This window comes from Cetorhinus maximus, chromosome 24 (genome assembly GCF_964194155.1).
Source record: "Cetorhinus maximus chromosome 24, sCetMax3.hap1.1, whole genome shotgun sequence".
Taxonomy (NCBI): domain Eukaryota; kingdom Metazoa; phylum Chordata; class Chondrichthyes; order Lamniformes; family Cetorhinidae; genus Cetorhinus; species Cetorhinus maximus.
The window spans coordinates 11,239,733-11,259,169 of record NC_135902.1 but is presented as its reverse complement, the minus strand read 5'-3'; the positions used below and the strand labels follow the sequence as shown (position 1 = coordinate 11,259,169).

Below are 19,437 nucleotides of genomic sequence, written 5' to 3'. Positions count from 1 at the left end.
CAAAGCTTTAACCACAGATAGTGCCCTGCTTTCAGGGATTATTGTACAACCCCTCTGTTGCTTGGTGATATGCATGGAAGTGACAATGACTTTTAGGGCAAAACTCCTTTTCACTCAAGATCGTGTGCCAAGCAATGAAACGTTTCAAGGAGTCTTCTGCCGTGTTGGTGTGGTGAAGTTGCCCCCACTGAAGGTGGTTCTGGGGCTCGGTGAGATTGAGCCCTGTTTACATGGGCACTTGGACTTCAGAGCAACCACAGAAAGGCTGAAATAATTCAATTTCATACACCAGCAAAAGTAATAACTTGTAATTATGTAATACTTGTAGGTAAAACATCCCAATAGACTTCACAAGATCATAATCAGGCAAAATATTTGATACCAAGCCATGTGAGGAGACAGGATGACCGACCAAAAGCTTGGTCAAGGGTCAGTTTTATGGAGTGTGTTAAACAAGGAGGGATCAAGAGGCAGAGAGTTTAGGTAGGAAATTCCAGGGCTTGAGGCCTAGATAACCAAAGGCATAGGAGCCGATGTGGAAAGCAATACACAAGCAGTTACAATTGCACCGAGGCAAAGGTCGCATTTATAACTTTTAAGTTTCTGGCTGTGGAGCTGGCTGAAGTTAAGGGAAAGCTAATAATATAAAAGCGGTGTTTCTCAAATGGGTGGGAATCAAGTTCAGGCTGCCTGCAGCCAACAGCATTCAGTATTGCCAGAGGTGACCATTTATGCTTACCGCTGGCAAACCCAGCCTGTAAAATTGATTTGTCTTCTGGTTTTTTTTGTTTTCTGCAGCATAAAATATATATTTAAGGTTATTCTCTGAATCACTACCATGGTGAGGTGTGCTGACAGAGTTGGACTGAAGTACATGACTGCAGATGTCATGCCGTGTCAAGTCACCAATCATTTCAATGAGGCAAATGTTTTAAAAGACAAAATAATACTATGGATAGATGCAAAACATGAACTATTTCCACTGTGCCAACTAATAGCTACCTGTCAAGTGTCAGCCTGGATAGTGTAAGGTCTTCACTTGCTGCTTTATTTCAACATTACTGCTTAAAAGTGTAAGAGAGAGTATTTTTTGTTCAATATCCTTCACTTTTTAATAGATTGACAAATGATATACTTGAAAAGATGTGAAGACCTAGGGGGAACATCCAAGAGCAGTTTCATTCATCACAGCGGCTACTCGGGTAACAGGAATCTCTACATGACTAATTTAATAGGAATGTTTAGCTGTGCCAGGATTGTAGCAACTTTTAACTATGACTGGAAGAGATTTGCTGCTGGCTTTGTATCTTTGCGCTAGGAGAAAGTAGAGAATTTGCAATTTCATCTATGCAAAGCTGCTCTCTTTTCACATTAATAATGTAACATTTTTCACCAAGAACATAGAAACAATTGGCCTGGGAGAGATTGGTGGGGATTGCAGGGGAGAACCTTCCTCTTACCCTATGTGTGTGGCTTTGTTCTAAAGACATAAAAAATAGAACCATAGAAAAGTTACAGCGCAGAAAGAGAAAACCCAAGGTGCCTACCTTTGGAGCCTTGGAAAAACTTGACTTGATTGCCAAGTTTGTCACTTCCAGAAGTGATTCAACATACAAAAGATTCGATTATGTAGGAAACCCTTAGCTTGTACATCCAAGAGGGAGACAGTCATATACACAGGCTAGGGGCCCTTATGCTTCAATGTATTTACCCTTCACTCTTCTTGAATACAAGTTGAGAACTGATAGAATGCTTGACAGGAGTTCAGTCCCATGGAAATCTGGGAGAAAGGAGCAAAGCCATAGCACCCAAACGTCCAAAGGTAGCCAGTCAGGGAAGCTCACCATCAATGTTATAACAAATGGGTGAGCTATGAGAGAAACCTGACCCGGTAAATTTATCTGGCAGTCAGAGAACTTTTTTTTAAAAAGCTATCATTCTTTAAGCGTATATCTTTTTCAAATGTAAAATGAGAAGAGTGCTTTGAACAACAGGTACTCCGCCCATAATGTTCTTCCCTTTAAAAGACTATCTTTGTTCCATGCACTGTGCATTGTACAGGTGTTTTGACCAATGTAAAAGAAAGGAAAGGAAATCACGAGATCGAAGATCCTTTTTTTCCAATAAACATCAGGCAGCAAGCCAAGGCAAGGGAAGTTGGTAATAAAATGAGGAGCGAATAACAGAACAAAGGAGAGATGTGGCTTAGACCGACCATATCACCTCACCTATTAAAAATCCCAAACAAAATATGCTACCCCACCTGCTTGTGTTGATTTCCGCCTGGCCTTTTTGATGTCTTCCTCTGTTTTGTAAGTGGATTTATTCTCCAGTTGCTGAGTTTTGAATTCCAGATCTTTCTGCCTTTCCGCCAGAGCTTTTCGAGCCTATAGAAAGAGTGGCATCAGTTATCACAGATCCAATGAGAAGTTAGCCCTTCCTTCTTGAGATCCATCTAAACAACAACAGCTTACATTATGTAAAACTGAACCCACCAAATGCTTTACAGCACGAGCAGTGGACACCGAACAAGAATTCGGACCCAATGCACAATTAAATAGGTTACGTTTGGAGGGAACCACTAACAAGGACTGGTGATTGTAGGGAAGAGAGCTTCAGCATGCAGGTGCCCAATGACTGAAGCTGCTGCTGGAGATAGAAGAGTGGTTGAGGAACAGTACAACATGATAACAAAATTGCAAGCATGTAACGAGAGCTTTTGGTACTCCATCTAATATTTGAGGCAACAGATGTGGCTATTGCGATCAGCAAAGGACCATATACACTGGGTGATCAGCAAAACTTGTGTGTGAAAAATTGAGGTTCTTCCTTTAACAGAAGCCTCAATCCTTTGAAATGGCAGTGACCATTAATTGCATTTACAATGATTGCACTTACTTACATTAACTGAACAAAACAAAATAGTTTGCAAACTTGACTGAAGATTTATCTGAAGGTTCATAACTGTTACAGCATATTGAAGCACCAATGCACAGCCCTACTGGAGTGGATCCCAGGTTCAGTATCTCCAAGTTCCTGAGCTCTGTTGTGCTGCTGTTGAGGGGCCAGGCCATTCTCATGCGAATTCCAGAGAGCGACATTTGTACAGGCCTCACAGCAAATCGGTGAGCCATGGTTATGGGCACAAGAGATGCATAGCCCAACAAGATTTGAACAAAGAACAAAGAAAAGTACAGCACAGGAACAGGCCCTCCAAGCCTGCGCCGATCATATTGCCCGTCAACTAAAGCATTTTGCACTTCCGGGGTCCGTATCCCTCTATTCCCATCCTATTCATGTATTTGTCAAGCTGCCTCTTAAACACCACTATCGTACCTGCTTCCACCACCTCCTCTGGCAGCGAGTTCCAGACACTCACTACCCTCTGCGTAAAAAACTTGCCCCGCACATCTACTCTATAGTTTTCTCCTCTCACCTTAAATCTATGTACCCTAGTAATTGACTCTTCTGAATATCTACTCTGTCCATGCCACTCATAATTTTGTAAACTTCTATCAAGTCGCCCCTCAATCTCCGTCGCCCTAGTGAGAACAATCCGAGTTTCTCCAACCTCTCCTCATAGCTAATAACCTCCAGACCAGGCAGCATCCTGGTAAACCTCCTCTGCACCCTCTCCAACGCCTCCATATCCTTCTGGTAATGTGGCAACCAGAATTGCACGCAATATTCCAAGTGTGGCCTAACCAAGGTTCTATATAGCTGCAGCATGACTTCCTAGCTTTTATACTCAATACCCCTGCCAATGGAGGCAAGCATGCCATATGCCTTCCTGACTACCTTATCCACCTGCGTTGCCACTTTCAGTGACCTGTGGACCTGTACACCCAGATCCCTCTGCCCGTCGATGCACTTAAGGGTTCTGCCATTTACTGTATAATTCCTACCTGCATTAGACCTTCCAAAATGCATTACCTCGCATTTGTCCGGATTAAACTCCATCTGCCATTTCTCCGCCCAAGTCTCCAACCGATCTATATCCCATTGTATCCTTTGACAATCCTCTTCACTATCTGCAACTCCTCCAACCTTAGTGTCCATAAGACCATAAGACATAGGAGCACAAATTAGGCCATTCGGCCATTCGAGTCTGCTCCGCCATTCAATCATGGCTGATAAGTTTCTCAACCCCATTCTCCCGCCTTCTCCCCGTTACCTTTGATCCCCTTACCAATCAAGAACCTATCTATCTCGGTCTTAAATACACTCAATGACCTGGCCTCCACAGCCTTCTGTGGCAATAAATTCCATAGATTCACCACTCTCTGGCTAAAGAAGTTTCACCTCATCTCTGTTCTAAAAGGTTTTCCGTTTACTCTGAGGCTGTGCCCTTGGGTCCTAGTCTCTCCTACTAATGGAAACATCTTCCCCACATCCACTCTATCCAGGCCTTTCAGTATTCTGTAAGTTTCAATCAGATCCCCCCTCATCCTTCTAAACTCCATCGAGTATAGACCCAGAGTCCTCAAACATTCCTCATATGTTAACCTTTTCATTCCTGGGATCGTTCTCGTGAACCTCCTCTGGACCCTCTTCAGGGCCAGAACATCCTTCCTGAGATACGACGCCCAAAATTGCTCACAATATTCTAAATGTGGTCTGACCAGAGCCTTATAAAGCCTCAGCAGAACATCCCTGCTTTTGTATTCTAGTCCTCTCGAAATAAATGCCAACATTACATTTGCCTTCCTAACTACCGACTCAACCTGCAAGTTAACCTTAAGAGAATCCTTGACTAGGACTCCCAAATCCCTTTACACTTCAGATTTCTGAATTCTCTCCCCATTTAGAAAATAGTCTATGCCTCTATTCTTCCTACCACAGTGCATGACCTCACACTTCCCCATGTTGTATTCCATCTGCCACTTCTTTGCCCATTCTCCTAACCTGTCCAAATCCTTCTGCAGCCTCCCCGCCTCCTCAATACTACCTGTCCCTCCACCTATCTTTGTATCATCTGCAAATTTAGCCAGGATGCCCTCAGTTCCTTCATCTAGATCATTAATGTATAAAGTGAAAAGTTGTGGTCCCAACACTGACCCCTGCGGAACTCCATAAGTCACCGGCCGCCATCCTGAGAAGGACCCCCTTATCCCCACTCTCTGCCTCCTGCCAGACAGACAATCTTCTATCCATGCTAGTACCTTGCCTCTAACACCATGGGCTCTTATCTTACAGAGCAGCCTCCTGTGCGGCACCTTGTCAAAGGCCTTCTGGAAGTCCAAGTAGATAACATCCATTGGCTCTCCTTTGTCTAACCTACTCATTACCTCCTCAAAGAATTTTAACAGATTTGTCAGGCATGACCTCCCCTTGATGAAACCATGCTGACTTTGCCCCATTTTACCATGTACTTCCAAGTATTCTGAAATCTCATCCTTAATAATGGACTCTAAAATCTTACCAACGACCGAGGTCAGGCTAATCGGCCGGTAATTTCCTGTCTTTTGCCTTACTCCCTTCTTAAACAGGGGGGTTACATTAGCGATTTTCCAGTCCTCTGGGACCCTCCCTGACTCGAGTGATTCTTGAAAGATCACCACTAACGCCTCCACTATCTCTTCAGCTATCTCCTTCAGAACTCTGGGGTGTAATCCATCTGGTCCAGGTGATTTATCCACCTTCAGACCTTTCAGTTTTCCTAGCACCTTCTCCTTGGTAATGGCCACCATACTCACCTCTGCTCCCCCCCGTCTCTCGTGAACTTTGGGGATGTTACTCATGTCTTCCACCGTGAAGACTAACGCAAAGTACCTATTCAGTTCTTCCGCCATTTCTTTGTTCCCCACTACTACTTCTTCAGCGTCATTTTCCAGCGGCCCAATGTCCACTTTTGCCTCTCTCTTACCCGTTATATATCTAAAAAAAACTCTTGCAATCTTCTTTTATATTACTGGCTAGTTTACCCTCATATTTAATCTTCTCCCTCCTTATTTCTTTTTTAGTTGTCCTCTGTTGGTCTTTGTAGGCTTCCCAATCCCCTGGTTTCCCACTGCTCTTCGCTGCATTGTATGCTTTCTCTTTAGCTTTTATGCTGGCCCTGACTTCCCTTGTCAGCCATGGTTGCCTCGTCCTCCCTTTAGTATGCTTCTTTTTCCTAGGGATGACTTTTTGCTGTGTCTCCCAAATTACTCCCAGAAACTCCTGCCATTGCTGTTCCACTGTCTTTCCTGCTAGGCTCATCTCCCAGTCAATTCTGGCCAGCTCCTCCCTCATGCCTCTATAGTTGCCTTTATTCAACTGTAATACCATTACATCTGATTCCAGCTTTTTCCTCTCAAATTGCAGAGTAAATTCTATCATATTATGGTCACTTCCTCCTAAGGGTTCCTTCACCTTAAGCTCCCTTACCAAATCTGCCTCATTACACATCACTAAATCTAGAATTGCCTGTTCCCTAGTGGGCTGCACCACAAGCTGCTCCAAAAAGCCATCTCGTAGACATTCCACAAAATCCTTTTCTCGGGATCCACTACCAACCTGATTTTCCCAGTCTACCTGCATATTGAAATCCCCCATGATCACTGTAACCTTGCCTTTCTTACACACCTTTTCTATCTCCTGGTGTATCTTGTGCCCCACATCCTGACTACTGTTCGGAGGCCTGTACATAACTCCCATTATGGTTTTTTTACCTTTGCGGTTCCTCAACTCTACCCACACAGATTCTACATCATCTGACCCTACGTCATTTCTTGCTATCGATTTAATTTATTTTCTTACTAACAAAGCAACCCCACCCCCTCTGCCAACCTGCCTATCTTTTCAATAGGATGTATATCCTTGGATATTTAGCTCCCAGTCCTGATCCCCTTGCAGCCATGTCTCCGTGATGCCCACCACATCATACCTGCCAATTTCAATCTGTGCCACAAGCTCATTTACCTTATTTCGTATACTGCGTGCACTCAGATACAACACCTTCAGTCCTGTATTTCCCGTCCCCTTTCTCATTGTCGTCCCTTTATCTGATGTGCTTGAAGTTAGATTCCTAGCCCTTTCCAAACACTCTGTCCTATTTTATGTTCTGGGGACTTTAATAGCCTCTCCTGGGCTCTCCTTTCTTTTCAGTTCTTTCATAATTTTCCATGAAGTTGAATCCAACCCCCACACGCTAACCTGCTGCTTTGTTTCCCATTAGTCATACTTCTTGGAGTTTTACCCTTCCCTCCCCCCTCCACTTTCTAGTTTAAAGTCCTGTTGGCCACCCTATTTACCCTTTTCGCTAGAACATTGGTCCCAGATCGGTTCAGGTGGAGACCCTCCCAAAAGGTACAGATTCCTCCTGTTCCAATACTGATGCCAGTGCCCCACGAAATGGAACCCCTCTTTCCCGCATCGCTCCTTTAGCCACATGTTTACTTCCCTTATTCTCGCATCCCTATGCCAATTTGCACGTGGCTCGGGTAGTAATCCGTTCTTTGACAGTGGGTCCTCCTCAATTCCCTCCTGAGTTGCGGTGTCTGCGGTGACTTCTCCCAGAATGCTTCAGTCACTTCTCACCAGCGCCCTCTGTTGGATGACGTCTGCAAACTTACTAATTAGCCCAGTTACATTTTCCTCCAAATCATTTATGTATACTGCAAACAGCAAAGGTCCCAGCACTGATCCCTGTGGAACTCCACTAGTCACAGCTCTCCATTCAGAAAAGCATCCTTCCACTGCTACCCTCTGTCTTCTATGACCAAGCCAATTCTGTATCCATCTTGCCAGCTCATCTCTGATCCCATGCGACTTTACCTTTTGAACCAGTCTGCCATGAGGGACCTTGTCAAAGGCCTTACTGAAATCCATGTATATAACATCCACTGCCCTTCCATCGTCGATCATCTTTGTCACTTCCTCGAAAAACTCGATCAAGTTAGTGAGTCACGACCTCCCCTTCACAAAGACATGCTGCCTCTCACTAATACACCCATTTGTTTCCAAATGGTAGTAAATCCTGTCACGAATAATCTTCTTCAATAATTTCCCTACCACTGACGTAAGGCTCACTGGCCTGTAATTTCCTGGATTATCCCTGCTACCTTCTTAAACGATGGAACAACATTGGCCATTCTCCAGTCCTCTGGGACCTCACCCATAGCCAGTGAGGATACAAAGATTTCTGTCAAGGCCCCAGAAAACTCCTCCCTTGCCTCCCTCAGTACTCTGAGGTAGATCCCATCTGGCCCTGGGGACTTATCCACCTTAATATTCTTCAAGACGCCTAACACCTCCTCTTTCTTGATCTCAACATGATCCAGGCTATCTACACACTCTTCCCTAGACAAATCGACTGCTAAGTCCTTCTCTTTGGTGAATACTGATGAGAAATATTCATTTAGTATCTCTCCCATTTCTTCTGGCTCCACACACACATTCCCACCTCTGTCCCTGAGTGGGCCTACCCTTTCCCTGGCTACCCTCTTGCTTTTTATATATGTATAAAAGGCCTTAGGATTTTCCTTAATCCTGGTTGCCAGTGACTTTTCATGACCCCTTTTAGCCCTCCTGACTCCTTGCTTAAGTTTCTTCCTACTTTCTTTATATTCTCCATGGGCTTCATCTGATCCCAGCCTTCTAGCCCTTATGAATGTTTCCCTTTTCTTTTTGACTAATCTCACAATATCCTTCGTTATCCAAGGTTCCGAAACTTGCCATGCTTATCCTTCATCCTAGCAGGAACATGCCGGTCCTGAATTCTTATCAACTGACATTTGAAAGCCCCCCACATGTCAGTTGTTGATTTGCCCTCAAACATCTGCCTCCAGTCTAGATTCCTCAGTTCCTGCCTAATATTGTTATAATTAGCCTTCCTCCAATTAAGCACCTTAACCCGAGGACTCCTGTTATCCTTATCCACCAGTACCTTGAAACTTACTGAATTATGGTCACTTTTCCCGAAATGCTCCCCTACTGAAACTTCGACCACCTGGCCGGGTTCATTCCCTAATACCAGGTCCAGTATTGCCCCTTCCCTAGTTGGACCATCTACATATTGTCTCAGGAAGCCCTCCTGGATGCACCTTACAAATTCTGCACCATCCAAACCCCTAGCACTAAGTGATTCCCAGTCAATATAGGGAAAGTTAAAATCACCTACCACAACAACCCAATTGCTTTCACATCTTTCCAAAATCTGCCTACATAACTGTTCCTCAATCTCCCACCGGCAATTGGGAGGCCTATAGTAAACCCCCAACGTTGTGACTGCACCCTTCCTATTCCGGAGCTCTACCCATATTGCCTCGCTGCATGAGCCCACCGAGGTGTCTTCCTGTCGTACAGCTGTGATATTCCCCTTAACCAGCAGTGCAACTCCCCCATCTCTTCTACATCCCTCTCTATCCTGCCTGATACATCTAAATCCTGGAATGTTTATCTGCCAATCCTGTCCATCCTTCAACCAAGTCTCTGTAATAGCAATAACATTATAGTCCCAAGTACTAATCCAAGCTGTGCAAGTTCAGTGCAGGACCATGCGAAAATCAGAAGCAAGGGCCTAACTTAAATTATTTCCACCTTTGAATGTTTGCAACATTCTTGACAGCAGCACAACCACCTTATCTAATATGGCTGGCAGTGCACTTCGAGCCGCAACTTGGGAAGTGGTAAATCACTTTGAATTTAGATTGCAACATATTGAAATGACATGAAATACACATTCATTTTGAAAGTTAGTGCTGAAAGAAATTTGCTACTCTGCTATTGTTACAATCGAGTACAAAGAGCCATTTCTCAGTGGTCTCTGAGGGCAACTCGTAAGAATTAATGGCCTAGAAGTTTGGGTGTGACCATTATTGGACACATAGTTAGCGCATGGCAAGGTCCCTGGATCTCAATGCTGAGGGCTGAGGCCCTGTCAAGATTGAGCTTCAGGCCTCATTTCAACAAAGTGAATGCATAGCAGAGAATAAGGGGCAGCACGCTGAGCAGCGTGTCGCTAAGGTTGGGGGTGGGGGTGTTGGGAAGGGGGCAACCAGTCGCAGCACTATTCCCACAAAGGGGGTGGTGGGATGGTGGCAAAGAGTCTCCCACATTTGTTCTTAAAAGCAGGAGTGCTCCTGTTGATCCAGTTCCACATTCAGGCAAGCGTGAGGCCTTTCCCGGTGGTTAATGTTAGGTTGTGCTGTGCAAGTTCAGTGCAGGACCATGCGAAAATCAGAAGCAAGGGCCTAACTTAAATTATTTCCACCTTTGAATGTTTGCGACATTCTTGATACCAGCATAACCGCCTTATCTAATATGGCTGGCAGCGCACTTCTAGCCACAATTGTGCTTGTGTTTCCTGTCCACCATCTTGGCAGCTTCGGAGGCTGTTTAGCATCTGAAGAGCAGTCAAGTTTCTCGGCCTTTGTATTTCAGGGCCCTTTAAAAAGAAAAGTCATGAAGACTCTAAATCCTGCAGTGATCACTGTTCAAATGGATTGCACATGTTCTGTATTTGGCAGCTGGGCTAGAATTGTTTGGATTTAACTCCACATGCAGGTGAGCCAAGGCAGTGACCCACACACCCACACCATGAAATTTCACATCTGTACATTTTTAGCTGTTAACTGGTCACATGTGAGTCATATAGGGATTTCCTGTCAAATCATCACTTGGAATGGGCTCTGCACGTTTCCCCAATGACTGCAGACCACAGGCAGAATCTTACCGCCACAGTCTCCAGAGCAACACTAGGTCCACTTCCAGGTCACAAACTCGATCTCCTGAATCACAGCCCTACCAGCTGCTCTTTCCTAGAGAAAACCAATGAGCAGCCTGTCTCTGGGTTAGGGGTGAAGGTAGGGAACCGTTCTGAAACAGCGTTGAAGGATCTCCACTTAAAAGGGCTCTGGCAGCACTCTCAGCAGCAACACTGTGTGGTGTGATTCCTCTCATTGAGAAGAAAAGAGGAAGAAAATGGATGGAAGACATGTAGGGGCTGGCCCCCCACCCCCAACACCTGTTTCATAGACACATCCCTGAAGGTAATGCTGGAAGGAATCAGGGCCACACAAAAAGCCCTCTTTCCAGTCAGCCTCACCAAACAGGCTTGGCTTGAGATTGCAGAGGTCGCGAGCAGTCGGAGTGTTGTATGGAGGACCTGGATCCAGTGTCATAGACGTTTCAATGACCAGCTAAAGTCTGGTGAGGTGAGTACCCCATGACATCTAAATCCCTCAGCTCCTTTGGCGTTGCCTGGACAGCAGTCATTTGTGCCACACTCTCTGCTATCAGACACATACATTTCTCTACAGGCTTCCCCTTGAGTCTCCATCTCAACAGACAACCTGGTGCCCACTTATCCCCCATCTCACAAACACTCCCCCTCCACGTGCACCGCCGTGCACCCCACCCCCTGCAAATACCTTACTTCCATCCTCAGCAATCACTTAACTCCTCACGGTCCTAAAGCTTTTTTCAATGCACAAGAGAGCCCAAAACTGCTGGGGAGCCAGAGAAGCAGAGGTGGGGTGGGGCGGGTGGCGGTAGAGCTACATAAATGGTCATCCTGATGGCGACAGAGACAGATGCCCTGGCAATCGGCCACATGGCACCCATACAGATTGTTGCTGATGGAAAGATGGGGGTGACACAGGTCTTGGGAAAGCACTAGATATCACACTGAAACCTGGCTCTTAACTATCATGCATGTTGAACCAATTTTGCCTGTACCTCACCTGTCATGATCTGTACAATGCCAAGTTGGAGCTCTGTCACCCATGTGCAGCACTAACAAATGTCTTTCATTTCCCACAGATGCACTGTTCTCCAGAAGGTAAGGGAGGAGGCAATGGAGCCCAATCAGAAGAGGGGCATCACTTTGAGAAAGCCCCACCATATGCTTCATGCACTCCCTCCACCAGCGCGAAACACTCGCCTCGGTGACTCCAGTGTCACAGATAGAAATGTTGGCACAAGGTGAGAAACGCTTCACATGTGAGGAGGTGCTGGGGGCAGAGAGAGCTGAGGAGGGATCCCACCGGAGGACCCCTCAAACTTTGCTCGGCTGGGCACGGATGCTAAGCCTTGGTGGAGGTCTGCTTGTGAAGCAGAAAAGGGAAACGTTTGGGCATCTGTCAGAATTTCCAGAGGCAGTGCGGCCCCTAGCACTGAAGATGGAGGAGTCCATCTTTGTCTTTATTCTTACTTGGGATGTGGACGTCGCTGGGAATGCCAGCATTTGTTACCCATCCCTAATTGTCCTTTGAAGGCAGTTAAGAGTCAACCACATTGCTGTGGATCTGGAATCACACAGAGGCCAGACCAGGTAAGGACAGCAGATTTCCTTCCCATCTGTGAACCGGGTGGGTTTTCACGACAATCAACAATGGTTTCACAGTCACGATTACTGAGACTAGCCTTCATTCTAATTTTTTTTTGGATTAATTAGTTGAATTTATGAACTGGATTTAAATTCCACCAGCCGCCATGGTAAGATTTGAACCTGTGTTCCAGGGCATTAACCTGGGCTTTTGGTTTACTAGTCCAGTTACATTACCACTATGCCACCGTCTCCCCTATCTCTGGGATGAGAGTTATGATGTCTCAGGCATTTGAGCGCACGACAACTCCAATGTCAGAGTATCAGATGTGCCAGGACAACCAGTGGATGCAGGCACTCATCAATGATCTCCATCCGATGGCGGCAAACTTGAGAAGCATTGGTCATACAGCCACCGTGTTGGCCGAACACTATATTCAAATGCAGCCAAGTGCTCTCCAGCTCTTGGTTAGTATGGAAGTACAGGTGGGCCCTTGGAGGGAAGAGGGAGACAGGGATGATGGCAGTGGGAGGTCTTCTGAAGGTGCCCTCACTTCATGGCCATTGCCCCGAGACAGAGCCACACACGCTGCCTGCTGCCCCCATGTGCAAGTCTGCCCCTGAACAGATGCAGGTGGAGCAGTTTTTGGCAGGGCCCTCACAGGCTCCACAGCCCAGAGAGTATCCCTTAGGGTGTCTCAAATATGAGAGCGGGGTGGGCGTTGGGGGGTGGGGGGGGGGGGGGTGGGGGGCAAGCAGCTGCCTTTAGCTCTGCTGAAGCCACAGGGGTAGCACCAGTTAACAAAAAAATGGATGTGGAAACAGTCTTTGCTGCACAAAGAAGTCACGTGGGTGCCTGTCACACTGTTACTATCACATGGATGATGTTTATTTCAATGAGAGCATGTGTGATCTTATCATCATCATTGGTGCTCCACACCACATTGAGCTGGGACATGTATATGCTGGTGAATGGCCTGAAAGTCATCGATGGCCATGTAAGGCTCAGAAAGAACGTAGTGAGTTGCCACCTGTTTGTATTGAGCAGGCTTGCTGCTGCCACGGGTGGGGGGCTATGTACTGGGGGAAGCTAGCTACCTCAGGGGCTTTGTTGGGGTAAATGCAATGCTGCATGCATAATACTTAGCTACAGCGTGTCTGGATTTGGGCATCACGGACTTCTCAGCCATTTAGGCCACAGGCATCAACGGCACTTCAGGAAATTCCTGTGCCTCCTCCCCCTCCAAAGATGCCTGGCGCTCTCCCCCACCTCTAGTTCCAGCTCTGAGTCCACTCTGAAGTGCCAACATGTGCAGGGTGCAGCACACCACCACTATTGAGACACCCTTACCGGGCCGTATGGAAGGGCACCTCCCAGATCAGTCATGAGCAGAACCTCATCTTGTGGCCCTGGTGGTTCCTCTCCTCTCGCACCTGTCCTATGCCTCTGTGGCTGTGGTGGGATGGGGGGGTGCTCCTCCCTAGTGTGAACAGCAGCTATTGAAGGGGTATCTCTTACCCTCCAAGAGCCAATCGCAGAGACTGCCTGGTAGAAAGGAGGGCTGAGGAACCCAGGACTGCTGAGGGATGAATGCATCGCAGCCGCTCCCTGCAGTAATCGCAAACCAGCTGCACATTGAAGAAGTGGAATCCCCTTCCGAATAATTTAAAAAGTCTGGCTGCTCCGATGGTACAGTCTACAACACCTTGGACCTGTGAAAATCCTGTGAGGGAGGCAAAGCTGACAGCCTTCTTGGCTTGGCTGGCTGGCTGCATCTGTCTCAAAATTAACCTAGTCAGACACCCTTGCAAACATGGCATCCATGACCTGGATTGTGAAATGCTGCAGATGTCAACAGCTGAGCCCTGGAATGAACAGCACCTAGAAATCGAGTCCTGTGGTCACCTTGACCACCACAGGCAATGGGTGGCCACCTTCTCCTGTTGGCCGTGGGGCTTCTTCCAAGCAGGTGCACAGGCCAGCCACTGCCTCCCGCAAGAGGCACAGCCTTTGGAGGCACTGTCACTCAAAGAGGTTGAGGAAGCTGACCCTTGGCCTGTGGATAGGGTATCATCTGCTTCTAGGTGCTATCCTGAGGCCATTCTGTCCAGCTGCATGTGACTGTGGAGAATGCTACAGCTGCTGCTCCTCATGCAGCGGCCTCCTCTGCCACTGTGGCTGCTGAGCTAGAGGGTGCTGCAACTCTGCTTCAGTGGTCCAGCCAGCTGCTGAATATGTGGACCCCATGGAACTGTAATGTCACAGATGATATGATAATGTGCCCCTCAGGTGTATCTAAGGAACTTAAACAATTTAGCACCAAGTTGCTGTCCCCACACAAAATCGCTTAGTTTAGCCCAAAGGAGTTGCTCCTGTCAGCACACACATCTGAGTATGGCTAACCTCAAGCTTGTCTGCTGGAACCTTTATAGCGCTGTCAACATTAGTCTTCAATAACTTCCTGCTGTGCACTCACCTTCTCCAGGCGACCATGTTGAGATAAGCATGTGACCCATTCACTGTTGGGAAACAGGCACTGCACCCTAAAATGTCTTTTAATTAAATTAAGTGAATGGGTAAAACTATGTCAGATGGGTTTCAATGTAGACAAGTGTGAGGTCATCCACTTTTGACCGAAAAATGATTGGAGTACTCTCAAAATGGTTAGGTCCAAAAAAGTTAAGATGATCAGGTTACCTAGGTCATTAAAATGTCAAGAATGGGTATAGAAAATAATCATAAAGGTCAGTAGAACACTGGCCTTTGTATCTACAGGACTAGAATACAAGAGGCCATGCTTCAGCTATACAAAGCCCTAGTTAGGTCACACTTGAAGAACAGCTCTGGGCACCACACCTTTAAGAAGGATATATTGGCTTTGGAGGGAGTGCAGCGTAAATTTACCAGAAGGATACCTTGATTTCAAGGGTTAAATTAAAAGGCGAGTTTGCACAAATTGGGATGTATTCCCTGGAATTTAGTAGATTGAGGAGTGATCTGATCAACATTTTCAAGATATCAAAGGAGAACTGATAGGGTAGACAGGGACAAAACTATTTCCACTGGTTGAGGAATCCAGGACCAGGAGATAAAGCATGAAAATTAGAGGTAAGCATTTCAGGAGTGACGTTCGGAAACACTTCTAAACACAAAGCACATTAGAAGTTTGGAACTCTTCTGCAAATAGCAGTTGATGCGAGGTCAATTGTTAATTTTAAATCTGAGATTAATAGATTTTTGTTACTCAAAGATACTAAAAGGATTATATGGGGCAAAGTTGGATGTATGGAGCTAGGTCACAGATCAGCCATGATCCCATTGAATGGCTGAACAGGTTAGAGGGGCAAAATGGCCTACTCCTGTTCCTCACATATGGCTCTGCCAGACTCTCCTTTGGAAAATGCATCATCGATCATGGTTTTGAGCCACACAGACCAGGAGAACCTAAGTCAAATCTGTCCCAGATAAGTTAACCTCAAATCAAATTTAAGGACACCACAACTGCTCTCAATGCCCCTAAACTAGCCAGGTGAATAAAAAAAATACTCGAAGAGCAACTCATGGACAATTCATGATTGGCAGCCTATGGAGTAAATCTTAACGTTGTGTGATAGTGTACAACAGGTGAAAACAAGTTGTCTGCCCATTTACAGATCTCCCTGACTGTCATGATCTACATTATCGCACAAAGTCAAAATATACCCATATGTAAATGTTAGCTGAAGATATGGTCAGGTTGTTGCAAAGAATAACTATTCACAGAGCTCACATCTATTGACTGGAAACAACTTGAGTGAGCGCAGAGAAGAGATGGGGAGGAAAGTGGAGGAGCTTGCTTATGTGATTTGATGTGCAGCAGTTTTCTGAACTGCTGACTATACAGAAAACATTTGCGTGGCCAATTCTATTAACTTTTTAATCTGACAGGAAGGAACTTTATTTTTATTTATCCTAACTTCATTAACATTATTCTGGCAGGATTAACCCAAGATTCATCCAATAATAATGTAACTGCTAATTTGTCATCTAACAATGGGCAGCTTTATCTAAAATGGCCATGCAGTAATCCCCAGTAACGCCAAGTATTAGAGAGACAGCTGCCTGCAATGAAATGTAGAGCATCTCCCTCTGGTATGTTGAAAATAAGTTTATCTGATCATTGGACAAGCTCTGAGCAATCTCAGTGATTTATCATTAGCTCCTGGATGAACTAGCATTCCAATGTAGAGGCAAAGATTTCTCCACCATTTTTGACATGCTGCTGATGACTAACTATATGAGATGCTTTATTTCAATTTCTTGGATCGTTAGATGTGACAGAATTTGACCAAGACTTCAGCAAGCATCTCCGTCATGTTCCTGCCAGTTTATGTTTAATCCTCCAGTTGACAGTTGCTTGATTGAGGTTTGCTTTGTAGTTCATATTTTTTGTTGTGTTGCTTGTCCAATAACTGGAATGGGTTTATCATCAAACCTTAAGATATGGTTGAGGGAACCCACCTATATTTTAACTGCTGATATAAGGGACCCAAAAGTTGTTTTACAGCTGATTAAAATCAATTGGGTGATTTTGACATTATACAATAGTGTAGAATGAGCAATGGCAAACCAGCAGTCTGATTTACATCTCTCCTGATTTTTATTTCCACTGACTTTGTAGTTACTTTTTGGTGTTGGGAAAGAAAAAGGTCCAAAAGCCCTGGAATTACAATCTGTTCTTTATCATACCTTAAAAGGAAATCAGTGGGAATCTCCAAGGAAGTGGCATAAAATGGCTGAAAATAGGCATGTCAGCCATGATTCAGTGGGTAGGTAGCACTCTCACCTCTTAGTCAGCAGGTTGTGGGCTCAAGTCCCAAACCAGGGATTTGAGCACAAATTCTCGGCTTCCATTTGAGTGCAGTACTGAGGACGACTGCACGGTCAGATAGACCATCTATCAGAAGAGACGTTAAATCAAGACATCTATCAGGTAGGCATAATGATCCTTTATTTTTATTCATTCATGGGATGTGGGCTTCACTGGCACAGCACAAGCGGTTCAAGAAGGCAGCTCATCACCACATTGTCAAGGGCAACTGGAGATGGGCAATAAAAATGCTGGCCTAGCCAGCAAAGCCCACATCTCATGAATGAATGAAAAAAAAAAACAATTTCAATAGGGTTTTCCTGGTGTCCTGTACAATATTTATCCCTCAAGCAAACCCCAAATATAAATGGTCATTATCACATTGTGTTTGTGGGACCTTGCTGTGCGCAAATTGATTGTTATTTTCCCTACATTACAACAAGAACTGCACTTTGAAGATTGCTGTAAAGCACTTCCTGTGGGGAAATTCAATTCATCTTTTACTGGAGTTACAACACAGGCTGGTAGAACTCTCAAGGAATTTCAGGGCTAATAATGAAATCACCAAAAATAAGAGGAGAAATACTCTTCATTATGTAACTCTTAAGTTAAGAATTAAATATCTTTTGAAACGGTACGGTTTTGCCTTTCTTCCGGAGTATCTCATACCTTCTCCACGGCAACATAGCGAGCACTTAGTTGTTTGCGGAGATCAGCTATATGATGGTCAAACTTCTTCATATCCTTCTTGAAGTTTTCTCGAAATGATAACAGTGGTTTCTCCACTTCACTCTGCAGCTAAGAAAAGAGAGCGGAAATAAATTCTCATCGTGTAGGGAAAGAACATGCAGTGGATTTTCCATAATTTTGGGATGCTCTCCAAAACCTTATGGTCTGGCGATAAAATACCATCTGCTCCTTTTATGACCATGTCACTGCGCAAAGGATGTTCTTTAGTAAATCCATTTTGTTTTTACAAGATAATACTTCAGAAACTTTCAAATAAAGATACAGTCTGTTCCCCAGGCACTATTAGATAGGATTTCCTGTAATTAAAGCAATTGGAGGAATTATGTTGTTGCAAAGTTGCTGGCAAAGTCCTGTAGTTGTGTTTATCAACTCCAATACCTCTTCAGTGCTGGCTGAGTCATACATAGAAACCAATCTCTGGACTTCTCCAAGTTTCTGATCTCAGCCAGGGTGATTAAAAGGATGCTTGCAGTTGGCTCCAGACGCTGCAGGCTTGTGAGTGGGAGTAGGAGAATCAGCCAACATTCCCACTCTTGACCACTGTCCAGTGATTTCTCTTGGAAAGCACCTATTTCCTCAGCTGTGAGTCCCATCCTCCACTCGGGCCCAATAGTCAAGCTCTCCCCCGCCTGGATCCGAATGATCACTTGGGCAGGACATTGAAGCACATATGGAAATTGTATGCTGGTATGAATCCACAGAAGGAAAATGAATGGGGAGAAAGAAATCATTGTGCACAACACTAAGGGAATGTGTCGTGTTCAAAGATGTGGGTTTACGTATCTCATCTATAGACTGTCATGATAATGTCCTGTGTTATACTGGTCACATTCCCACTGGCTGCCACAATTCCCAGAAATGCATGGCTGGGGAACAAGGGTCTCCCCCCGCCCCCACCCCACCATATCTGTCCTCAGAAAACTGGGACAGCTTTCAGCCACTGAGCAAGGGCATTTTCCATTTAGACCTTTCACATTCTCATTGACAAATATGGTCAAGTATGGAATGGCAGTGGGGTTGATAAAGTTTATTTCCAGTTAGTTCATAGGAGGAAATAGGAAGTCCTAATACAAACACATATCTAACACATATACACACACATCTGCCCAGTTGAAAACCTTCCAAATGTACAAATCTTTATCTGATCATGTTCCTTAGCACAAACGTAGCAATTATAGAAAAGTCTGCAGGCTCTGCTTTGTGTGTGTTATTAACAGACTGTAATCCTGGCTTGCAGATTTTTTTATTATATAAAGAGTACAGAGTAAGGAAACATTTGCTGAACTGTTGAGACTGGGAAGAAAGCGAGAGAAACTAAAGCTCCAAGAATTGTTTTCCTCAGACTTCTTTACCAGGGCAACAGGTTTAGTGTTACTCGTGCAACTGAGTTGGGTTTGTATTTATCTTTTTGTCATTGAAGTGCGTCAATCGGTAAAATTATTTATTACCTTCGACGAAAACTTTAAATGAACCTCGGCCTCATCTGCCAAACTTTTCTTCACCTGTGTCCAAGACTCTCCCAAGGTGCTGCCAGGGACAGACAAAATAAAGAACATAAGGACTTTTAGGAACTGGAAATGCAACAAC

General features: G+C 45.1%; 1 protein-coding gene across 6 annotated transcripts in view; it reads right to left on the bottom strand.

The window, feature by feature from the left end:
* Window positions 1-19,437, bottom strand: part of gas7b (growth arrest-specific 7b) — a 418,502-nt gene that overhangs the window by 29,919 nt on the left and 369,146 nt on the right. For all 6 annotated transcript variants that reach the window (XM_078570742.1, XM_078570743.1, XM_078570747.1 and 3 more), the window contains 3 exons: window positions 19,299-19,377; window positions 17,770-17,898; window positions 2,264-2,387 (listed from right to left, as the gene is read on the bottom strand). In XM_078570742.1, the coding sequence (XP_078426868.1) occupies window positions 2,264-2,387; window positions 17,770-17,898; window positions 19,299-19,377 (332 nt within the window). The remainder of the gene's footprint in view (window positions 1-2,263; window positions 2,388-17,769; window positions 17,899-19,298; window positions 19,378-19,437) is intronic.